Genomic DNA, 25,108 nt, shown 5'->3' on the forward strand with positions numbered 1-25,108 from the left:
TTAGTGAATAATTGATGATAAAGGTACTTTGGATTTATAAATAGACTGTGGACATTTTAAACAAAAACGCTAGCTTATTTTAATATGACCTTAAAACAAAAGTACAAGAGTGGACATAACAAAAATGTTTTATATAAAGTTAGGTTTGCAATATCTTTATAATTAATGATTAACTAAAAGTATGCTTTAACTTAAGCATAGCTCGAATTAACCATTTGTATTTATTATTGGTTAAAATCTGGCCCTCTTAACTTTAATACGAAAACACTTACAGTGTTAGTAAGTAAATAGTTCAAAAACAATCCCAAGCTCCATTTCCAATTTTTTTTTCTATCCAGTCTTAAGCAATAGTTAAAACAATTTTCATAGTTGGCGGTAATAATTTTGTGTGTTGTCAAAACTATTTTTTGGCAAAGGAGAAGCAGAGAAAAACGGGCGAAAGCGATGAGCAAACGAAACGAAGCAAAAACAATTTACAGATTTTGCACAAAAATTTTAATTAAACAAATTTTGTGTGTGGAAAGGAAGTTGAGTGTAAAAGCAGAAAAGTTTTGGTTCGCACGGTCTGCGACTTCCTTTTTCCTCCTTGCTGTTCGTAGGAAGTTGGCACGAGGAACTCTGGTCGGGTCCTGTTCCTGCTCTTGAGCCTCTGCCCGAGTACCCAATTCAATTCAATTTTTGCACCATAAGTTGTGCTCAAAATACCAGAAAACTTGCTCAATAATCTGGCCAAAAGAAAAATATATATAAATATATAGCACAAGACATCTGAATTTGGTGTGGAGGAAATGTTGGCAGAAAGTTTTGCGTTTTTCTGTATGCCCAAAAACTATGCTTGACCCTGGATGAAGGGGGCAATGGAGAGGGGATTTTTGGTAGAACAACCCGTATAAATCTCGGCAGCTGGCTGAAAATTTAGCTCGGCATTTGAATGTCACCAAGCTCACCCAACTCCATCCCGTCTAGACTTATAAACTCGTCTTATCCCGGGGACAAAATAAAGAAAGGGAGAGATCCTAAAACCAATGTCTGACTACCACTTAAGCGGGCTGGAACATATAAATCTTGCAATGGTTGGAATTTCCACAGCACCAACAACAAGTATGGGACAACAATGTGCAATTTTATTGCCAAACCTCAGACGTTGCGTATACGTAACGTAAGCTGCTGTTACTGCATCAGCAACGGAATGCCACAAAATGCTTCCACCATACGTTGCCACACACATTTTGAGGAATGAGAGGAATGGCTGGATGGCAGGGGCACTTCACTGGTATCAAGGGGAAAGGCAGTAAAGCTTTTGACTGCTGCGGGGCTTCAAACGGAGTTTGACAGTTTGACGACGAGAATGTTTTTGGGGCGACTTTCGGGCACAATTTCTGGGCGGGGGCAATTTGGCTTTAAGCTTAGCTCTTGCCTAAATCGAAATTGGAATAGGAGAAGATATAAAGGGGGACTATGTCGACAATAAAGCTATACTTTAAGAAACTAAAAAAATGTATTTCTAGCAATATGTTATTTTCATCAATTTATAACGACATTTGTTAAGGGTTTTATATATTTTGATATGGTATTTAATATATTTAAAGCACAAAAGAATCATAGAATTAACTTAAGAAATGTAAGTTAATCGGAATCTTTTTAAAAAATAAGCTGTTATTAAAGAAATATCAATTTTAAATACCTCTATCAAGTACCATAAACCATTGTAGCAATTTAACCTAAATGCTGGTTGACTGCGGACCCACAAAAATAAGCGGCCTATCGAAAGTAATTACGATAAATATCTATTTCACAAATTTAACGCACCTTTCACTTTGTGACCGCACAACAAAATGCTGAATACAAAACATTTTGTTTGTGGCATTTGGGGCATGTCCCCGGCGTCATAATTAGAAATGAAAAGTGAAAAATATATTTCCACTTTTCAGCAGCACCAACAAAGAGAAAAACGAGAACAACGACAGCAAGCGACCACTTTGCTATTATTTATGTTAATTGTAACGAAGCTGAGGCGACGTTCATCACGCTGTCTGTCTGTCTATCTCCCTCGCTCATCTCTCGCCCTCCGTTTGTTGCAACTATTGTGGCATTGTCGTTGTTGCTGTTGTGGTCGAGCTGCACACGTGACAGCAGTGGGTACTCGCCTATGTTTGCAGTGTCACCTCGTCTCACACAGCGCACAGTGAAGCAGGAAATATTTGTAAAAAAGAATATGTCACTTTTCTCTAACAATTTTTTAAATATAAAAAAAAAATTCTTTTCTTAAAAACCTTTAAAAAAAAATTACATAAAGAAAGTTGGTTTTTTCCAAGCTCAAAGATTAAGATATTAAGTATTATTTCTAGCTATTAACAAAAGAACTTGACCATTTTGTTAAACAAAAACCAATTAAAAATTACTGCGCAGAATATGTTGATTATGTACGGTCTAATTTCATTATTAAAATTAGTTTTTAATTATATATTACATATAATTGGCATAGGCAACACAAAATGTAGATACTATATCACTTATTTATTTGTGTAATGACAGGCTCTCTTTTTTATAATTTTTTTGTAATATATTTTACCACTGTGCCTGTCTGTGGGAGTCATGTGCATGCGTGTGCCTGTGTGTTGGTGCATGGCGTTATTAGGCTAATGGCTGCCCCGTGGGCATTCAAAGCTTTTGTGTCTGGGCAAAACGCTTTTGTCCGCCACTGTCCCTGCGCCTGTCTCCCTCCCACTCATCTTTCCCATACCCTGTTTTCCTCTCTCTTCCTCACTCTCTTTTACACAGAAAACTATTGTTTGTCTTTGATTTCTAATTATTTTAAGAAAGCCAATATAAAATTACAAGAAATATTTGAACGCATTTACTTTTGGTCAAAGATAAGTATTTCTCAAAATGTAATTAAAATTAGATAGTAATTTGGTTCAGTGTATTCTTTTTACTCTGTCCCCGGTTCGTCTGGTGCCGCAAGTATGCAGCAGCAGGCTTCCAGGCTAACTGCCAAAGCCACGCACAAAACACATTGAGACGCCATAATTGCAGCCAGTTGCCGCTGGATGAGGATGCTTTCGCCCAGTTTCATGCCGCCGCCGCCACCCCCTCTCCACTGTCAGTCCCCCTCGGCCTACGACGCTGAATGGGCGCAAGTGCGTTAAGTGCAATGACAGCAATTGCGATGACAGCGACGCAAAATGGAACGCACACACATATGCAGACGGGGACAGAAGTTGCCCCGTCATTTGAAGTGCAGTTTATATTTAGTCTACCACACAATGACTGACGGGATGTCGGGACACTCTGCGACAAAGCCAAGTCCCTCCAACCACAATTACCACTTAACAAAAATATTACCAATAAATAAATCTACAAGTTAGTTTAATAACTCGCACTGGGAGGTCTTATTTAAATTTGTTTCCTAAATTAAATTGAAGAATTTATTAATAACTAAATATAACTATGATTGAAGCATAAAGAAATATGGGCAAGATTCATTAAATGTACCCTTTGAAAATCAGCCTATTCGATTTTAAGTGATTTTAAATCACTTCATTATTATTCTTAACCACAATAAAATATATTTATTTGAATGACAGAAGCTAAACTTTAAATTGTAATTTTTGTTAATACTTTATTTTTAAGTTACTACTTCTAACACATATTCAAAGATAAGTTATTTCAATTTTTGCTACACACACAATTTATGTATAAGTGTATCTTTAGCTCAGCTGTCCTACAATTGTTACAAATAAATTTTAACTCGAGCTGAGCAGATTTGAGTTGAGTTGACATGCTGCCAATTGGCCGCGTGCTTGTTGCATTTACAATTGCGAATCGGGTCAATTTGCAGCCGAGTATGAGACCCATTATGAAGTGAAGGATCTCCGATTGGAGGGAGCTCTCCTAAAGTGCTGTTCGCAAGGCAATTGAATACGATATATTGGGGGAGAACTTAACTTAACTTAATCGTTCTTAAGAAGCATTCGATTGCAAGCTTTTTGTTAATATACGTTGAACTTAAGCTTTTAACTTATCAAAAAGAAATAAATTCCAAAACATGTTATCTTAATCCACCAAAAAAAACAAATAAAATTCTCCAGATACAAAAAAAAATCACAAAACAGAAATCAAAAGCATTATTCAAATAATAATAAACTAAGATAATTCAAGAAGCTTACATAAACAAGGAGAAAAATTTAGAACATGACCAAAAATCTTCCCCAGACGCAATTTATAATTCTCTACAATTTTCATAGCATACTTTGCTGCTAAGCAGAGATGGTCATCATTTCCAAGAGCAAAGCCCAAGTCAAACTGATAAGTTTAATGGCTGCCGCTTAGCCTGCACCCTTTTTCCCCCTCAATATCCTTCTTGTGTTCCTTTAGGTTTATTTATATGGGCCTAAATGAGTGCCCTTTCAGCACTGCGAATTTTTCATTAGCCAAAAAAAGACACGGAGGGAAAATTATGAAATATAGAGCAAAACTGCTTAAGGAGAAATAGGCAGGCAGTGAGCCCCAGAGTTCCGTGATTTATGCGGCCTCGACTTAACACCGCAAAATCTGAGCCTTTGTGTCAATTTGTTTTGCGTGCCACGAGGCAACCCAAGACAGAAACTGACTCACGCACCGTCTAAACAAGGGAAAAGTATGAAAATCCGGGGGTGGAAAACGACGGCGGGTGGAAAAAGGCCAAGTGAATAATTAAGCGGTTTATAAACATTTGTCTCAGACATCGTTAAGTGGCAGAAGTACACTAAGAAATGAAAACACTTTAACTGTCTAATTAAAGAATAAAATAAATTATAACTAAGTTCCTGCCTTTAAAAAGTAATATAACTACTGGTTAGTTTTTTTGGTTCCTTGAATTATTTTTAGCTGGAAAATTAGTTAAAATGAAGAAGCTAAGTAAACAAATTCAACCTAAAAATGTTTATATTAAATGCAAAATATGTCTTTAATATTAAGTCTAATAATATCTACAAATAGAGAATTTAAGGACTACATTCTCTTTTTAAATAATTATTTATTTAAAAATTATGTCACCAAAAGCTATTATGTGAAATTTAAAAATATTTTTACTATGATTTTTCCAAGTGTTTAGCAAAGCGTTTCAAAGACATATAACCCACTCCGGGCCTACACAACATTATTTATGTCAGCCGGCCAAGGGCCAAGGAAAAGCGGGAAAAAGACGGCGCATTTTGCCAGTTAAAGTTAAGGCTAATTTGCAAAGGGGCCTTTAAAGTTGGTCCAAATTGGACTGCAACTATTTATATTTAATCGCATGCTCCAATTGCAAAAACAATTTAAAATCAACTTGCTCGTTAAGTGAAGCGGCACACAAGGACCCCCGTTCCCACACCTCTTTCCCGCCCTGCTCCCCGCTTTTCTCCTGTTTTCATACCGTTTTCCCTCAATGTTTCGCCCCTTTTCTCCCCCTTTTGCCTGTTAACCAAACCGGGCTGCAGTTGTTGGTCCTACTGCTGAGGCTACTACTGCTGGCATCGTTACTGCTGCATTTTCGACAAGTGCTTTTAACATTAAATATTCATTTACAGCATTAAGGGCACTCGAAGTCACGCGTTAACGGTACCGTCAGCGCACACACAAACAAACACAAATACACTGCACAAACCGAGGGGGCAGGTCGAAAAAAATGTTTGCCAAGGGGAGGAGGACTTTTGGGGCAGCCAACTGAGAACGTGGCGCATCAAGCAAAACGGACACGGGCGTGCATTAAGTGAATATATTTCTGGGCCCGAAAAGCACTAAACTTGGTCACCTGCCGTGCTGCAGGACACTGAAAAAATATTTTTAACTATTGCCAAATAATTAATTGTTTTGCATTTTTAATCATATAATTGTCTCATTTTGTTAGGCATTGTACTTCCAACATAAAATATTTTTATTAACGTTTAGAGCAAATTGTGTTTATAAAATTTTAATTTTTCAAATACAAAAAGACTGAGCTTGAGCAGTTTTATAAAACTTTTGGTGAAATTAAAATTTGTATAATTAAATTAAATTTGAATCGAAAAAAATTCTTTTACTTGGATCTATAAGGGACGCATAAGATGCTGAAAAAAAGTTGTATGATTAATTTTGATAAATATTTACAAATAAGTGTGAAAGCATAAAAGTATTAAAATGTTTTGTTCTTTGTGCAGCCACTGAAATATAGCAGCTCCAGGTAAGTTTTGTTTTTGGTAACACGATGATTCAGGAAAAGCCGCGATAATGTAAGCGAAGCTGAGCTGCGTTTCAATGCCGCTTGTCTCAACTCGGCGGTGTTTCGATGCCAAAAGCTTCTCTAGAGAAAATGAGAGCGGCTTTGAGAGCGGTTTTGAGAGCGACTATGTCGCGAGTTTGCTCTCTCTCAGCTTCGGCTTTGCTCTCGTTTCGGCTCGTTTCACTCATTTTGGCCCCACATTTCGGCTCCTGAACTTCGACCTGTCTTCAGTCTCGATTGAAGCGTCGTTTGAATTGAACCAATTCGAGGCTCATTCTAACACCCTTTTGGGCGGATAAACAATTTTCATAAACCAGGCCAATAATGGGTCTGTATGGGAGCTAGCCCTGCACTTCTAATAGTTCTGAGTTACAAAATAAAAAATGTTTGATAAAACTATATTTCACTTTGCTATGCTTGCTCATAAACTTTAAACATTTCTGTATTGATCCAGGATTTGCTAAAAAATTTCATTTGGTTTTACAATCACATTTTGCATCCAACAAAAGGTCCAATATTAAGTTAATTAATTTGTTGAGGAATACACTATATACTATTTTTATCTTACTAATAACTGCTATTTAAAAAAGAAACCATTGTGGCCTTTGTTTTTTGGCTAGTTAGGATTTTTGTATCAAGCGTATTACCTACATTTCTTACTAGAATAACAAATCAAGTAATTTCCATAAAAATTGCAAAGTTTCGTGCTGTTAAATCGCCAAGCCATCAAAAATGGGTCACTGGCCTCATCAAGAACTAAGATCTAAGCCCACGCACTCGCCCACACATATGATAAAAGTATTTATGCGCAATTTAACACGAAATGAAATATAATTTTTTCGTCCTGCCGTAGTCGTTGTCTCCTTCCTTAGATCCTTATGCCACATGCATGACAATTATACCAACCTAAATTTGTTCGCGTTGAGGACAACGCCGAGGACATTTCTCAGCTTTTGGTGATGATTAATGAACGTGTATGTGGGTTGTTCAGTGGGCGGTAAAGGGGGTCAAAGGTTGTACTTGTGCACATGTTACTGTGTGTTGACTCCAAAGTTGACATCATAATTCGGTCATTTGCTGGTCAAAATGCGTTGACAGTTTTGAGACTTTATTTTGATTGGAGGTCAGACAAAAGCGTATGCCCAAATTTAATTTGAAAAAAAAATCTTAATTACGCAAAATCTAAAGACAAAATTAGATTGGAAAAAAGTCGAAATTAATGGAGTATCTAAAGAATTTTAAGAACCAGATTTTCTGGAAAATCTGCTTTCTTAAAATTGTCTGCCAGCTGATTGTGAATTTATATGCATGCCGCATGCTACCGCATGCCACATGGTGCCAAACATTGGCCTAGACAACAAGACAAACACACTTTCTAACCCAGAGAGAGGCGCGCATTTATGCCAAACACATTGGCAAACATAAAATTTTTAACATGCATAGGCCAAAAATACTACACAGAATACAATACTCCAAAAAGAGATAAAAAACAAAAATGGAACGTGCAAGCAAGCAAGCTTAACATGAAGTACAAGAAAAGAAATGGTAATTGGAAGTCTTAGAAAGACGAAATACCCTAAAAATTATGATGAATAAGAAATCCGGCTTTTTGCCCTTATATTATATAAGCTCTTCAAATATTTTAAGGAAAATGAAAGGATTCGTGTGGTATATTCCTTTTCCAATTAATAGTTTTTCCTGATTTTGACATGTTGTTTAATTTTGGATTATTATAATTTGTATTGCAGATACAGTACTCCCAAAATATACAAGGTAAGTAGTTAGGTTTTTTTAACCTTTCGAGAACAAATTGTGCAGTAACTGAGCAAGTCGTTGGCTGCAGCAAATAATGTCTTAGATTCAACCAATTTTTTTTTAGAAAACATGTGCGTTTCATAGCTGATCAACTCCTCTTAACCCTTGTCGCATTGCAGGGTATCCAGCAAGTTGTCGATGCTCGTTGTTTGCTTAGCCCCATGGCGGCCTTCTAAGCAGCTTAAGGAGCAATAGAAGCGGAACCAGAAACACAGAAGAAGCTCAAACATTCCTCCAAATTTATACCCCACACACACACACACACACACCCAGAACTCCAGGACTCACACACATGAAAACAACACACATATTAGCATATTTGCGTGTTCTCTATACCGCTCTTTCTCCACCTTACTCTCTTTTCACTCGCTGCGCCTGATTATGGCGCTTAAGGAAAACACTTAAAAAAAAGACGTGGCGAATGGAGGGCGGTGGAAAAAGGGAAACCAGCTCGGGGCAACCCGACAAGTGCCAAGTGCAATTGGGGTTAATATCCTAGCACGAAAATACTCGCACACACTCACACTGCCCGAAGTTTGTTTTGAATTATTTATGGTTAAGTTTATGGCAGAATTTTTGACTTGAATTTATTTGGCCTTTGGCTGCCTGCGAAATTTCCCATGAAAAATACGCAAAAATTAATAAAGCAAAGCGAATGAGGAGAAAACCGGCGAGAAGTGCCAAAAGAAATAGAAAACTTTTGTTGCATAATAAGCCGTTAGCCGTTACCTTTTGTTGCCTTTGCGTGCTGGCCAAATTAAAAGCCAACAATGTCTGCAAAATGAACCAAAAATAAAGCAAAATAAAAACACACACAGCGGCGGTACGAAAACTGAATAAAAATCCACAACGTGTTGTTATTTGTGCCTGCTTGCCGAAAGATTTTTGTCGCCATGCCCGAGGGCTATAAATTCGCTCAGCTTGTCGCAGAGTAAATTACAGGGTAGCATGAGTATATAGACAATGTTATCTATTAATAGCAATCAAAAATAACAATGGATTAATTTTTGTAAACTATATAGTTCAACCTCAATTAATAATTTAAAAATAAATAATTTTGTTTTAAGAGCAAACATTTTGTGGTGGCTGTGGCTTAGATATCTATAAAATGTGTTTAGAAATTAATAAAAAAATAAGAAAGAAAAGCATTTTTTCAAATAAAATAAATAAATAAATGAAAAAGTTTTTAAAATAAAAGATTGTTTTGGGAATCAACATATTTAAACAAGAACATTTTGTATTTACTGCATTTACACCATTGAAATTGCACTTTACTGCCCACAGAATTATATATTCGTTCCCATTTTCAAACGACCCACTCCATCGGCATTTGGATAGTCCTTCGCTCGTTTCTGTGTGTTTTTGTGCATTGACATTTACAAAGTGAGAATTTAATTAAACTTAATGAAAGTGCATGAGTGTCTTGGGGAGGGCAGTAAAGTTGGAGGGGCCATTTTGGCATTGGGCCAGGCCCAACGAAAGGTGAGAATAAAAACAAGTTTGGCTTTAGTGGGCACTTGGCAGGCCATTTCGTAAGGCTGACTGTTTACGGGCTGGACCATTAAAGGCCAACATTTGGTAGCAGGGGCGTGGCGCATGATGAGCAGGTCAGCTTCAATTGCAGCCGCACCACATTGCGTATGCTTAACGCACCCAAAACGGAAATCGAAAACAGCGACGAAGAGCACAAACGAAATTCGGGGCGAAAAGCCCAAACGAAGAATAAACTGACCCAAATTTTAGCTGCATTGCGCTCGAACCCCACTGCGTATGATTAATTTAAGTGTGAGTGGGCGTAGAAGGTGTAGCAAATGGCTAAGGGGTGGGCTGCTGTGGCATTTTCTGGTCGATAAATTTAATTTACACAAATTAGTCGCGCATTGTCGTAAAAACGCCATCGAGAAGGAAAAGCAACAGCGAGAGAGTGCCAACATAAAAACAAAAAGCTAATTAATTAAAACACCTTGCACCCTCACACACTTTCCCAGTAACTTTTTCCGTTTCTGAGTAATCGAAATAAGCTAAGGGAATAGATGGCTTTTCCGAAAGGAAAGCGCTCTTAGGGCGATTGTTAGTTGTTCGGCGAATAGAAAGGAGTTAGGACAAAAGCTTACTGCTATAAGTTAGAGAAATGTAATGAATTGAAAACAAGTCTGGTTAAAGTTTAAGTTAATGTTTCTTTTTTAATCCCAAAGAATAGTGTACAATCCCCATATATTAAGTCTCTCTCTTCAATAATCACACAATTTGTTTGCTAGCTAAAGCAAGGAAAAACTAAAGTAAAATATTAAGAAAAGGCCTTTTCCGCCGCTGATTGAAATGGAATTGGGGAAAAGCTGACCAAATAAAATATGCGAGCGCACGATCAATTCAAAGCGAAAATTTGTGAGCGGTTCCTTGGGCGCGGCCACGCACGTCTGACCAATCCTTGGTGAACCATCGCCACCTCTCGGTCCCCTTCTTGTCCCATAACCCCCTACATTCCAGGTTCAAACCATTTTCATTACATATCTGCCTTTGTGGTCCAAGTTTTTGCTCTCAAGATTCATTCGGGCATCTCGCTGAGTGGTAATTTATGGCTACGCATTTGGTTTACTAATAATACAGCCCCCTTCCGAGGATGGTCTCCAATTTCGATTCATTCTTGTACCGCCTTTTGTTTACCTAAGCAATAACAATAAATTAATCGCCATCGACAGCCATTAGCAGGCCACTTCCTCCGGCCTCTCTGTATGCTTTTGTATTTTTAATTATGTGTCCAAATTTTTGGTATTTGTACTGCCCCAACGCTCGCTTTACTGCACCGAAAAAAAATTTTTAATGGTTAAATATAAATTTTTACTTACAGATACGTTAATGTTGACGGTATACATCTAAATACGACAGCAAACCAGAAAATGATTAAGAAAATGTTATCTTTGCAGATAAAACTTTAGCAGTGAAGATAGTTTGCCTAAGAAGAGCACTATAAAAAAGGACTTCCTTTTTTGATGAGTCTCTGTTAGCTTTTAATTCCTTTCTAAGTATAGTAAATATATAAATGTATTGAAAAATGCATAAAATAAAAAATAATACATTTTTTTCAGTATTCCGCTTATTTCGTGGCATGAATAAATATTCGTTCTCATATATAGGAAATATGGCGTGTCGAGCTGTTAATTGCCTCTATCAATGCCGCTTCCTGTCGGCATTTTACATGTGTTTAGACACCGTATATCTACCACCTAAAAGCCCTATTTTTCTATCCCACCTAATTGTGGGTAATGTGTTTGGTTTATTTTTTTTGGCCAATTTTTGGCTTGGCAAAATGCGTGGCAAATAGTTGGTGTATAGTTTTGTTGCCTCTCGTTTTTTTTTTATAAAACTTTTTCGGATATTCAAATGAGTGTGTGGGATATGCGTGCTTAGATTTCAAATGCTTTAAATGGCTGATAAGTATCAACACAAATTGGTTGTTTATGGTGTTTCTATGGATTAATGGTAGCCCAGAACTCATTAAACTCATGAATGGTTAATAAAATAATGAAGAAGGGTATAAAATAAAAACTTTATCATGGCTAAAAAAGAAATATATTAAGAATTACTGGCCATCATTAAAAGTTTAAGATCTCTCAACAACAGGCAATTTTTTCAATTAATAGCCTTAAAATAGTTATAAAGATAGTCATAAACGAAAGCGGACACTAACTTTGGCAAGCCGAAAGTACACCGTAAATTCGTTATAAAATTTCCGATCCATTGACATTCACAACTGAAAATTTAATTTTTGGAAAATTTTTGCCAATATAAAATGCGAAAATCGGTAAAACAAATATTTATTTTTACAAAATAAACATTCTTTTGGATTTTGGCTAAGTTAGAATAATCAAATATCAACAAAACTATAATACCCCTGCAAGGATATAAAAGAATAACTTTATACACGTTACACTTTAATAAAATGGTTCATTGTTGTAATCAAAGCTTAGCCAAGACACTTACTTTGGACACTTACACACCAGCATGGACAACAAATTGTGTAATGCATTGAACATTGAAACCACATACAGAATGCAGTATGTCAACCTTGAGGAAAACGGAAAATCTTGTTTATGTGCGCCTGTGTTTGTGAGTGGATATGTTACAAGGCAGCTAATTAGTTTTGATCAGAAAAGGCCGCTGGATATTTAGAATAGTAAAACGCAGAACATGTGTTAAATTACAAGCAACAAGGGGATGTGTTGTCTGATGAGTACCGAAGGTTGTGTACTCTTTAATGGAAAAAGTTCACAATAATGAAATTTATTGTGCTACAAAATGTTGTATTTTAATCTTTTTTAAACGTCAATAACAAGCAATTTCTATTATCTGATTTTAAAAAGTCCAGCGAAGACTACCTCAGATTCTTAATATTACATTTAATTCATTTAACTTTCAATCCATTTATTTGTATAATATATCCTACCCGACTTATTTGAAGGGTTACTGAACCCATAGTAAGAATACCCCAAATCGTATGCCGCTCGTCAAGGGTGTATGATGTGTAATGCATTTATGCTAAATAATTGAAAATATTACATTACCAAAAGCAAATGTGTCACATTTCCTGTTGACTTTAATTGTTGTCAGAAGCCCGCCAGGCGAAGAGAATAACACAAAACGGCAAACGGAAGTGTGTGTTTGGGCGGGCGGACCCACAGTGCGTATGCGTAACTTATCTTACCGTTGACATAAATGACATTTTAAGGGCAATAAGTTATTTCACATTATGCTGCTTTAACCCCAAACTCATCCGCTGGCAATGAGTGTGTGGATTTTCAGGGGCTTCCAGGGGGTCCTGCCCATACAAGCCCAGCTACAAGCGGTCGGAAAGGACACAAGGACATCCACAGACTGGCTCGAGTTGTTAACAACTATGGGAGCAACTTTATGAATGCAACGGGGGTGGTGTGTGCGTAAGTGTTTGCACCGCATGCGGAAGTCACATGTTTGCATTATGTGTATGTGTGTCCTTTGGCATGTCCTTGTCCCAAGCCCTCGCCCCCGCCCCCGCCTCCTTATTACACTGCACTGCACCCGCTGCAGCTTGGCCAGCCCAAAAACTCCCACTCGCAACGTCGCATAAATTTTCCACACATATTTACCCAGTGTTTGCGTCTAGCTGGCAACATAAATTTTAACTGCTGCGAAAATATTTGTTTAATGAGAAACTTTTAGCCAACATCCGCTCCCAACAGGGAGCAGTCAGTCAGCCGGGTCGGCATTATAATTTATTAATTATTTAAATTAAAGCCTTGTGGCTGGCCGTGTGTAAATAGACAGATAAAACATGCAGACAATGCCAAATGTTGCAACGGCACCAAATTAGATTGACATCAATTCTCGAGGGGAATTCTCTGTTTTCAACGATGGAAACTAAATCCTTACTTAAAAACAATCTTACCCCAATTGTCTTGTGTGCTGCTGTTTAGGCAGAATAATATAAATCTAATAAGAGCGAATGAAAACGATTACAGAAATGTAACTACCTTTTTTTACCTAAATATAGAATAGATTTAATTTAACGTACAGGTAACATAATTCTCAATAAATACGGTGAATAAATAATTTTAAAAATTCTGAATTATGCAAGCCCTTGTGTTATTTTTTTATTCTTGAACCACATTTTCATATAATTTTAGCTTTATAAAATACAATAAAAGCTTACAATTTTTTAAGTTTGAAAAATAATTTTAAGGCATATATTGACTTGAATATCGCCGTAAGTTGACAAATCTTTGCATTTTAAACTCTACCAAATGCCCGTGATAAAACTAACTTTTATTACAGGAGTCAACCGCCAATTTATTCCCAGCACAAAAATTTATAAAACCATAAATGGAAAATTTTTCAATTAGACCGCCAACAAGAACGAATATTTCCATTTTTGGTAAGCCACATTTAGTCAGAGTTCCCGGCACTTAACCTGCCACAGTCCACACACACACACATACTTCCCTCTCCCTTTAGAGGGAGAAACGGATATGGAGATGGAGCGACACACACACACAGATACAAATTACCAAAGATTTATCGCTTGTGCACTTGGAATTGATGACCAGGGCCTAATTGTCATCCGATATGAGTCCACCGCATGACTCGCATTGTCGAAGGAGCGGTGAAGCAGTCAACGGAGACGGAAAGGGGCGCCGGCGGTGTGGAAAAGTGGGCGTGGCATAGGGCTTTTTCCACCGCCTGGCAAGGGACCGTTCGCCACCAGCACATTTATACACTTCAACCGAGCACTTGCATAGTTTTGCATGCTGCGCATAACTTGCACACACAAAAACACTGCAAGAAATAGAAGATTCAAATCAAAAAATTTTGTTTAACACCTTACTAGTTTAAAAAACAATTTTGGCTCTTTTAAACTATATTTATTAAAATGAAAGTACCAAAATAGATTTTCAAACAAATTAAAAAATATGTAATGAAAATAAAGCCGATAGTTTTAAAAATTGGTCTCATTCTTTAATAATTATACATTTACAAAATGGTTATTTTATTTTGGTGGGAACTTCAATATTTCTCTCTGCACATATACGCAAAACTATAATTTTTACAAAGAGTGAGAGGGCAGATGTAAAAGAAGGATAGGGAATGGTAGAGCGATTTATGTTTGACTTTCGTGTGCGTCCAGTGGTTAAGAGAAGGGTGGGAGGATTTCAAAGTTTCCCTCAGGCTCAACATACTTTCCCCCACATTCCCATGAGAATATCGTATATCTCGGCTGGATCGCTTGATTCACCCGATGGATTAATGGGAATCTCAGAAAGATCTTGTTTGTTGAAGTAATTTGTTCCGAAAAAATATAAATGGGTTGACAATAATGTAAAAAGCGAAGTAAGTTTAATTTAAATTAGAAAATTAATTAAATATCACAAGCAAGATTTTATTTTAAATAAATTTATTTTTAGATAAAATCCACCAAAATGAATTTTCTAACATAGTTTATCTAAATTAAATTATAAACTTAATGTCTACCAGTTCGTGGCAATTAAATTTAATTTAGATTGCTCAAAAAAATTCACGGGTATCTGCCTGTTCGAATAGAACAGATATTTTGGCAAGATTTTGCCTCTTATTTTCCCAGTTCAGTTAAGACTTTAGCTAGTATTCGACTATTGAATGTTGGGAAGAGTAACTTTTGCCTATGTTGTTGTTTTCGTTGCTGCATTGACTGATAAATCGCCAGCAATTTATTATTGATAACACATTGGTACATTGATTGTGTATTAACTGAAACTGTTTGCCAAAGTAAAGTGACATTGATATATGGCATGTACATGAAATATCGCTTGTTACGACTGTTTCTCTCTTTCGCTCTCTTTCCGTGCGCCAGTGTGGGTGCCCACTGTACGGTGGGCATGTGGTGGGTGTGGATCCCAATCCTGGGCTGCAGAATGCCCATTGTGGCAATCAACACCAGACGCTGACGCAAGATTTGTGGCCCAACAGTCAGTCAGTTAGTCAGTCAGTCGTTCCCGTCGAGGGAATTCGGTTGAAAACTTAATGCCCAACATTTGACATGCCATCAGAAATGATGATGGCATTTCATTTTAATTTGGCACATAACAAAATGCAATTATTTATATCAAATATTCATGAACCGTTGGTGTATTTATTGCAATCCCCAAAAAATGCAGGATTTAATTGTGTTGCTGCTCCATTTGAAGAGTATATTGTTGGTTAAAAAATTGATTACAACATTTGTCGACTAACATAACTATCTTCAGATTTCGTTTGTACAACAATTGCAAAATCAAATTTTATATTTTATTTCAAAGTACTAATACTAGGTATGCTAAGGAGCAGAAACGATTTATTCTGCCCACAAAAGATCAATTTTTTCGTTTATATTTTATTTTACAATACACTCGAATATTTACATGTACATAAAATATGCAAGCGTACACATGTAGCAACTTCCGCCTGCATATGTGATAAAAAAGTCAGCTGGAGGACGACGGAGTCAACGGTCTCGTTGTGCACAACCAACATGCAAATGCAGACAGATGTGGCAAATGAACAACTACTAACTAGAGCAACAACAGCCGGAAAAACAATGGAGCAGAGTAACTTGTACAGGAACAAGAGACAAGTGACAAGCAACGCCAAAACACGAAAGTGTAATCAACGCTTAAACACTCGCGTCGAGCAGCGGGATTCTAACATGTCCCTGCCACCTCGCTGCTCTACTAATGTCCCTATCTACGCCTTCTTGCTCTGCATTTTGTAGTCTCTATGAAGGATGTTCCTATTTTCACTCGATTTCCGCAGTTTTCCAAGTACCAACCTACTGTTTACATCTTTATATTTAAGCCAATTCTTTTATTTCTTACTTTCATAAAAGAATGAAAGTTATTAATGTACTTATAAATACCCATCACGAGCAAAATTTAATAGATCTTCTTAAAATAGCTAACAAATTATATAATGTATTACTACAAATACAAATATTTGTCAAAAACAAACAACATTATAAAAAGGTTAGCTTTTCTTTTATTTTTTTGGGCTGTTCAAGTTTTTTTTATGCTACAAAAGGTATTCATTTTTTCTTTCTGCCTAGAAAAATCAGTTGACAAGCTAAAATATAAAACCTTTAAGGACTTTTCAGTACTAAATTCCAGAAAAGCAAATAAGAAAATATGTTGAAATGAAAATTAAGAAAATGAAAACGGAAGCATCCCTTTATCACTTTCCAGATATATCCTTCTCTGTCCGGACATTCTGTCACTAGATGGCGCTACTGTTGTCTGGCTGGAAGCGGGAAAAAAAAACACAGTGAGACAAACATTGCGACACATTACTGTCAAAACTCATGAAAATATTTCAACCCAGACCGGAGGATCACACACTGGCACTTGGAGAGGAGCATCCAGCGAAAGAAGCAAAACAGCGATGGGAAAACTCACTAACAAGCATCATATGCCAGCTGAAACGTCAACAACAATGCAACATTCACGAACACACACACACAGCTCATTAGAGCCATGACATGGTAGTGGGCGGAAGAAGGCGGTGGGTGGGTGGTTGGTGGGGGGCTTAAGGATTTACTATGCCGGTTTAGCAGAAGCAGAAGCAGGAAATGCAGCAACGGCAGCAGTGGAAGCGTCAAAAGAAGCTACAGAAATTGGAACAACAGCGGCCCAAGCTTCGCCAGTACAGTAAACACTCTCTTAACGAAGTACTGAAAATTCTCAGAAGTGATTTACCAACGTTAGTTCCTTTATATAAGATATATCTTTAATTATTTATTTATGAAGCAGAAACTCACTTGTGTTAAGACCCAAAAAATAATTCAATTCAAGTATACGGGTTAATATCTAATTTAATACTTCGTCATTTAATTATTATAGTAAAACTAGGTAACATCAAAAATTCATAATATAAATTTAACATCTTGAAGAAAAGAGCTTAACATTTCGTTAATTAGAGTCATTATAATTTTCATATTTATCAGTGATCCCTGTATCCTTAGCGGACTCAGGATATGTGTTCTGCTCTTCTTGCTGCTGTTGCAGTTTCATTCAACATTCATTTGTTTCCAGCTTGTTCACTGTTCTTCGTTTTGCCTGTTCGTTTGGATATGCTTTAAAAAAAAAGTTTAGATAGTGGAAGCAGTCAAATTCTCCCCTATTTTTTAAGCCATTAGTTGATTCATTAGTAATAAGTCATACGCCATAAAAAAATGAATTAAACAAAGTCAATTTTTTTAAAAGTTTAAATTTTTTTTAAAATTTTAGAAAATAAATCGTTTTTAAATATAAATTTAAATATTGTTTTAATTTAAATTTATTTGTATCATCATATGTTCAATCCTCATTTGTACTCTCTAAATAATTTCGCAATAATGATGCCTCTGAAATAAGATAGCTATTAAACTTTCGGGAAATTGTAAAAGGAAAACACACAAGTCGAATTGTATTTTGCTGAAAATATTCAGACCAATGCTAAAGAGTATTCAGGCAGTTAACTGCGAGGGGTATTCTCTGTTTGCTGTTGCTGGCATTTTCTGACAGTTACAAAAAGTTCCCTGATGATGTTATGTTTATGTGTCGCTGACACTGCCAACCCACTGTCTCATGCTTTTCCGCCTCATCAACCCAATGCCAGTTTTCCAAGAGAGACACCGATGCGATGCCCGCCGTCATAATTGCACCTGCAAGGCTAACAGTCGCAGACAGCGAGGAGGTGTGGGGGTTGGAAAACGGGGGTTTCCCGGCAAGAAAACAGGAGGTGGAGGATGGGGAGGCGCAGGAGCAGCTGCAAAAAAGGACGCACGAGGAACAATGACACGACAGAAATATGCCAAGTAGCTACCTCCCCCGACCCCGCATCCCCGAAAGTGACAGCGGAAAAGTGGGGGCGGGGTGGGCGGAAAAGCGGGGAGACATATGATGCATATCGCAAATGTCGTTTGCTGTCAGTTTCCGGTTGTTGCAGCAGCCATTTTGTTTATGCATGAACACGAATGCGACTGCAACTGCAACTGCAGCAAAGAGAAGGCCAAAAAAGAGTGGGTAGCAAATGGGTGCCAAATGGGGAAAAAAGCAAATGGGGAAAAAGCAGGTGAGTGGTGCCCGGTGGGCGGACAGGCCAGGACAGGTGGCCCAGGGTTCAAGTGTAAACTAATTTCGCGCTTTGCACTTGGTTAGCTCGACATTGAGTTATGATTTTCGGTTTCCTTTTGGGGTCAACACTCACGTGGCACGTGACGCTCGGCTTAAAGTCATATTTTATGGATACCGTTCGCTCCACACCCCGATCCCCAGTTTAGCCCACGTTTTGACAGCTTCACGCTCGATGGCGGTTGGTCAAAAGGGTAAACTGTCCCATAAGTGCTAACAAATGGGGTAAATCAATCAATCAATCAGGATGACATTAGAAGAAGTATGTTTTGATTACTTAAAATTTTTTTGTGTTTATCCAAATGGGCTAGTAATAACACATATAGATAAGTGAAAAAATATATTTTATAGGTAATACTCTTAACGTTGGTTTCCAAATTAAAAGCTAACACCGATTGCCAGTAAAAAATGTAACCTTCCTTTGAATAACATTCCTAATCTTTTTTCTAGAATGTCATGTTCTACTTTTTATACCTTTTAATTAATAAAGCTGTAAAGCAAAGTGAAGAACATTCCCCCAATACCAGCAACATTAAACCAATCTTAATGTAAGAGGGACTCCGGAAACCATTATATGCATGATTACCGACAACCAATCGCCATCGATTGTAGTCCATCTCCCACAATTTATGTCAAAGGCTCTCCAAATGCTGCCGAATGCAATGGACAATTGCTTTGTATCCTGGTTACTCAAAGGCATTCACATACAAGGACACAAACTAGGACACACTTGATAGGGTTGACATAAGTCACGATGACTGGCCACAATGTTTGGATGATGATTAGGACGAGGCACTTGCTAGCCACTCCACTTGATTCGTCGGCATGACGTGACACTTTATGAGTCACCAAAAAATAACAGAAATTGTTACATTACATTTAAATGCCAGCACTTTGAAATACCCTTTCGTAAATTTGATTTCAATTATAGATATTAAAGATGACCTATGTATGTTCAGATTTATAGCGTTGCTTTTAAATAAATAAAATACGGAATTGTCTATTTGCCACTGTTCACTTTGTGTTCATCAAAAATATATCTTGTAAATTAATTGTAAAAATAATTTTCAATACTTTTGTATATTTTTGTTGAATACAAAAAAACATGAGATTCAGGTTACTCTCTTCATGAACCGTAATTCAATTTTATTGCATTTTATTTAAGTCTAAAAATATCTCTTTAGCCGAACAACTTTATCAAGCAAGGTCAAAAATTGTTGTTCCTGTCCCATGAAAAACAATTAACCCTTATTTCCAGTGCTGACGGAAAATATATCTCATATCTCCTGAACGGAAATCTGCATGTTCCAGAAAAAGCTTGTTACACATATTTGATAATAATACAAATAAAATTATTTTTTTATTATTATTATTTTTATTTTTTATTAAACTCAAGATTACGTTGGTTACATTTCATTTTTTCTATAACACAACGTTTTATAAAATAATACAAAAATAAAATGTTATAAGAAAATTTTTGCGTTTCCTTTATTTTTTTTACCTTTTGTCATGTTTTGCTGTTTTTTAGCTTATCTGGCCTGTTTTTTAAGTTACTGTAACCTGTCAGCACTAACTTTATCCCTTAGACAAAACAGACTTTGAGGAGGAGTGTGTGTGGACTAAAAGCAAACGGCAATTAAATGTCATAAAAGTGCCCGCAACGTACTAAAGTAGGGATTGAAATCTCTTCGTCCTGTCTTTGAACTTGAGACGACGAGCAGCAGCTGGGACTACGACCACAGGCGCGGGGTTCAAGCAACCGAGAATGTCTAGACAATTTCAGCTTTATCCTTCTCAGACAACAAAGTCTTCATTAGCTGAACGAAGGATTTTTTGGTGCAGATCGTATGACGTGATATTTATTTCCATTTCATGGCCAAGAGGAACGTTAAATTAGCGAAAATTCTCAGATGCGCATTGTATCTCATTTATGGCAATGGAAATTGAATATGTTGAAAGGACGGCAAATGAATATGCTTTTAATACTGATTTAATTGGGAGGCCATCAATGTAAGTCACACAAATACCGTTAAGCACTGTTAACTCTTGATAATTTTTTAGTCGAGCACAAAGAACAACAAGAGCGACTTTTTACAAAAACTTTATTTACATTAAAGTCTAAATTGCTGTCAGTTAAAAAAAGGTTCTAAAAAAAAATTATTTTATTGAATAATTTTTAAAATGTAATATAAACAAGTTTTAAAATTGTCCTTAAATTTTGGTCAAACTCATCCAACGAGTATACTGTATACATACTTTAGTAGATACCACACGGCATTACATTTTTTGCAAAGCCGACAAAAAATTTCTACTTGTTTGTCATTAAAACACTTAAAAAAAACAAAAATACATTTACGAACACATAACCGCAAACTATGTTGGCCTTTATATAGATTCTTGAATAATAACATAAGCGCTGAAAAAATCGCGTGGGGAAATAAGTGAAATAATTGTTATGGGAAGTTGCGTTATATTGATATGAATACCAAACATAAAGTATTTATTTTAAATTTGAATTGAAATTGGCACTTGTTGGCGTTGATATAGCGAAGTTTAATTTAATGAACGAAATTTGAGTGGTTGAAAGTCAAAGTTTATTTCATTTATGCATTTGTTGTTAAATGTGTATATTATACGAAATTACTGAAGTTTATTTTTCATTTAGTTTGTCGAACTGAAAAACTTCGCCATTTACCCATGGCATTTTTTTTTTAAATTTGAAGAAAAATCTTGAAAGTGAACTTAAGTAAACACAATCGATATTATCGATATCAATGTCAAGAATTTTTCAGATCTAAAAATTCACCCACAGACATGCCTGCATATCCTTGCTCACACACTAAGAAGCGATAATGTTGGGCGTTAGTTTTTTAAACAATTTCAACACTTTGTCCTCCTACTCTGGCTTTTCTATCCATCGTCCTTACTTTCTCCTTTCACCCACGCACACTAAGGCAAGTGGAAGAGAGGAGCCCGTTAGGTGTCATTATCGTTGTTGCTCACTTAGTTATCCCTTCGAATGTCCTAGGTCCTCTCGTGTGTGTGTGAGTGTGGGTTGGGTCCTTTATGGCCCAAATAATTGTGCGGTCTCTGGGTTGAGAAAACTATATTTTTTAAGCTGTGCTGGCCAAGAAACCGTTAGATGGAGTCATTTGAGATCAGAGGCGATTACGGTTATTTGGTGTCTAAATTAGCTTGGATGCGTGTGCGGGCAAGGGTTTGCTTTGATAGAAGATAAAAATAAAGTAGAGTGTGTTAAAGCTTTGACATTATTTTAAGTTTTTGGTTTTAAAATGATGTGCATTAAATTAAGGTTTGGGTCTCAGCACATTCATTTTGATTCCATTTAGTTATTTTAGCTACGTTTTATTTTTAAAAAAAAACTTCCAATTTTATAACTCCCTAAAAATCATATTAAGTCACAGAAATAAAGGCTGTGGAATTTTACCAGCTACGAGCGTTGGTCTTAAACTTTTGAAAGTAATATTTTTAAATAAATCAACATAAATATTTGACATGTCTTTGCAAGTTATAACTCTCTACCTTTAATAGAAAGTTGCAATGATTAAATGTATTTTATAAGGCCGTGGCTTTCAAATGTAAATACATATGATCTTTGATTTATAAATTCCGCGATCTATTACTTTTATCATTCTTCGCACGAATGACTCTCGGCACGGCCTTAACTGATGTGAGGTCCCATTTTTCGCCCCCGTCTATGACTCGAGTGTGTTTTTCCAATGAAGGCTTGCGTTCAGTTGGGGTCTCCTCCTCCACAACTGGTGTCTCAACCACTTCCGGGGCAGGTGGTGGTGGAGGTGGCGGTGGTGGTGGTGGTGTCGGTGTCGGCTCCGATTCCACGGGAATAGTTAATACCGGTACCTGCTCGGCCATGTCAGCCAAGTTAGCCATTATCTTATCGTAGCAGTGATGGGTGGGATCGAATCCCGGCTCCGGATCCTCCTTCGGCAGACTATCATCGGAAATCTGCGAACGGCAGGTGACGCGATCGTATTGGAGGTACGGAAACGAGTCATTGGAATCGTCCTCGCAGGGATGGCACTCCTCCTCGGCCCTTTCCGCGATGAAGTCGATCTCATCGCTACGTGCACTGTCCGTTGAGGTGGTGAACTCATCGTGGATCAGCCGCCTGGCCAACTCCACCGTCGCAAACTCATTGTAGTGCAATTTGCGGCGACGGGCGAAGGACGTGCGACGTGCCCTTTCGTTCAGCGTCTCTGGAAAATCAAAATCATCCGAATCGTCCGAACTGGAGGATGGATCCCGCGGGAAAAAGTCCGGCATCACTTTCCTGGCCTCCTTGTGCAATTTACGCCTCAACTCCCTGTGGGACAGTGGAGCTTCTCTCAGCAGACTGGGCGATGAAGAACTTTCTGGATGCTCTTCGTACGGATCGGAGTTTATGGGATATCCCAGGTTCATCAAGTCGAACGTTGTCCTCTTACCCGCCATGGTGTTCAAACAATAGTTGTTAACTAATTTAATAATAAAATAATATATGTTTTTTTTTTTGGAAATATGGTTACTTTATCTGTGCGAGTCTGGGAATGGAATGAGGATTTCTATTCAGGCTCAAGTTGTTTTATAGCATTGATGTTTCAAAGTCCATGTAAACTAGATTATTTCAATATCGATTCATATGAGGAAAAGGACAGATTCGACATTAATTTTAATCACAATTTAAACAGCTGAACTTACTGTATTCGAGCTTACCCAATGCAATCTGAATTCACAAATCTGCAAATGTAATTTAATTGTAATATATTATTTTCACCCTAAAGGTCCTCCCCATTGAACCCAAATTTTGTGTTCGGCATGCGTCCATGGCAATAAGATTGTTTTCGATAATGGCAGAGATTCGCTTACATTCCATAATTTGATGTCACATTTTTTTTGGCACAACGCGGGTTAAGTGTTTGACCTTTGGTGCCGGTTGACAGGAATAAAAAAAAGGCCACATTTTGGCCAGAGAAATTTGTTTGCTAGCCAATTTCGATTGTGTCAAAAGGGAGCGTTATTTATTGGGCCGCAGGCGTCATTGTCTAGCCATCGATGGGAATAAATATGCCAGCGGTGTCTCACAAGGATGCATAAATTGTCAAATCGAGATTTCGGCTTTAGATGAATTTAATTGGACCGAAAAGTTTTCTTCGCGTATCGCCAAAACCGAAAATTGAGCTGTTGAAACGTGACATTTCCACCAACTCAAACCAAACCGCAGCAAATACGCATACAATTAGACTGAATTTTCGGCATCTGGTTTCGAGATAAAAGTGCCTTTTTTGGACACCATTTGACCCACATTTAAAGAAGGAATTTTGCCAAGAATAAAATGTTTATTTTTCATTTTATGCCAAAAGAGAGAGCGCTAAAATTATTTACGCAGCATCAGGCGTGTCATTTGCATGTGCCACGCCCCCAGCTCCGGACCCAAAAAATTCAAGGCAAGCCAAACCACCCAATGAAATCCACAAAAATACGCTAAAAGTATTTACATTTGACTCGGAAAAATTATACATTTCCGTGCAAATAAAAAGCAAGCGCAGAGCATCTCAGTCGATGGGTGTAGAACGAGGCGGACAGCATCGAGGAGATGCCCGGATATAAAACCAGAATCGGAACCAGAAAGCAGATTAGAGGTCCCTGAAGAAAACCCGTTGACCTTCAGATGCTCTCTTTGTTCCTTAAAAATATAAATATACTAAGGATAAAGAATTTGCAATAGTGAAAGAAAATTTTTTTAAATAATACAAGCTATAAGATTTCAATTTTAAGCACTTTTCAATATCCTGGAAAATTATTCTGTGAAAAAATATTATTAAATATTATATTAAAATATTCAACAATCAAGGAAAAAATTAATAAAAAAAAAATTAAAACTATTTACAGTTTTTGCTTACAGTTTCTTTTATTTATATCAAAGAGACAAGTCTTAAAGTGTAATTGAAAAATTTATATTTCAATGAAGTATATGTATGGTAAAATAAAATATTGTGGTATTTTTATAAACTTGCAAGGTGTTACATTCAGTTTCTCAGATTTGGGCTACTCCTTCGTTAAAGGATAACGGCAGGCGTGGTAAAAAAGCGCGTTGCCAAAGAGGAAAGAGCTCCAAATCCGCAAACAAACACTGTGACAGCTTCAGTGCGGGAACTGAAAAGTGGGTGTTGTTGGGTGGAAAGGCATCACCCGGCTGAATGAAATGTACTCTCTATTGACATTTGATTCGCCGAGTGAGGATGGGAAATAAAAAATATATATCTGGATGTGTACAAGTGCAGAGCGGACCCAGTTAGCCCAAGTTTTGCGGGGTAAATGCGGAAAAGAGGGCAGCCGGGTTCTTCACTTTGTTGCACAAAGCCTTGCTCGGATTTCGCTGAAGGAAAACTCTACGCTTTTC

The 25,108-nt window shown here is 37.1% G+C and overlaps 1 protein-coding gene across 1 annotated transcript; it reads right to left on the reverse strand.

Moving 5' to 3' along the window:
• Positions 1-22,197: 22,197 nt before the first annotated feature.
• LOC108040676 (bromodomain-containing protein 4) lies at positions 22,198-23,241 on the reverse strand. Its single transcript, XM_017118245.2, has one exon. The coding sequence runs from the start codon at positions 23,158-23,160 to the stop codon at positions 22,309-22,311; it is 852 nt and encodes a 283-aa protein (XP_016973734.1). The 5' UTR covers positions 23,161-23,241; the 3' UTR covers positions 22,198-22,308.
• Between the last annotated feature and the right edge of the window lie 1,867 nt (positions 23,242-25,108).

Source organism: Drosophila rhopaloa, unplaced genomic scaffold (genome assembly GCF_018152115.1).
Source record: "Drosophila rhopaloa isolate 14029-0021.01 unplaced genomic scaffold, ASM1815211v1 contig_2, whole genome shotgun sequence".
Lineage (NCBI taxonomy): Eukaryota > Metazoa > Arthropoda > Insecta > Diptera > Drosophilidae > Drosophila > Drosophila rhopaloa.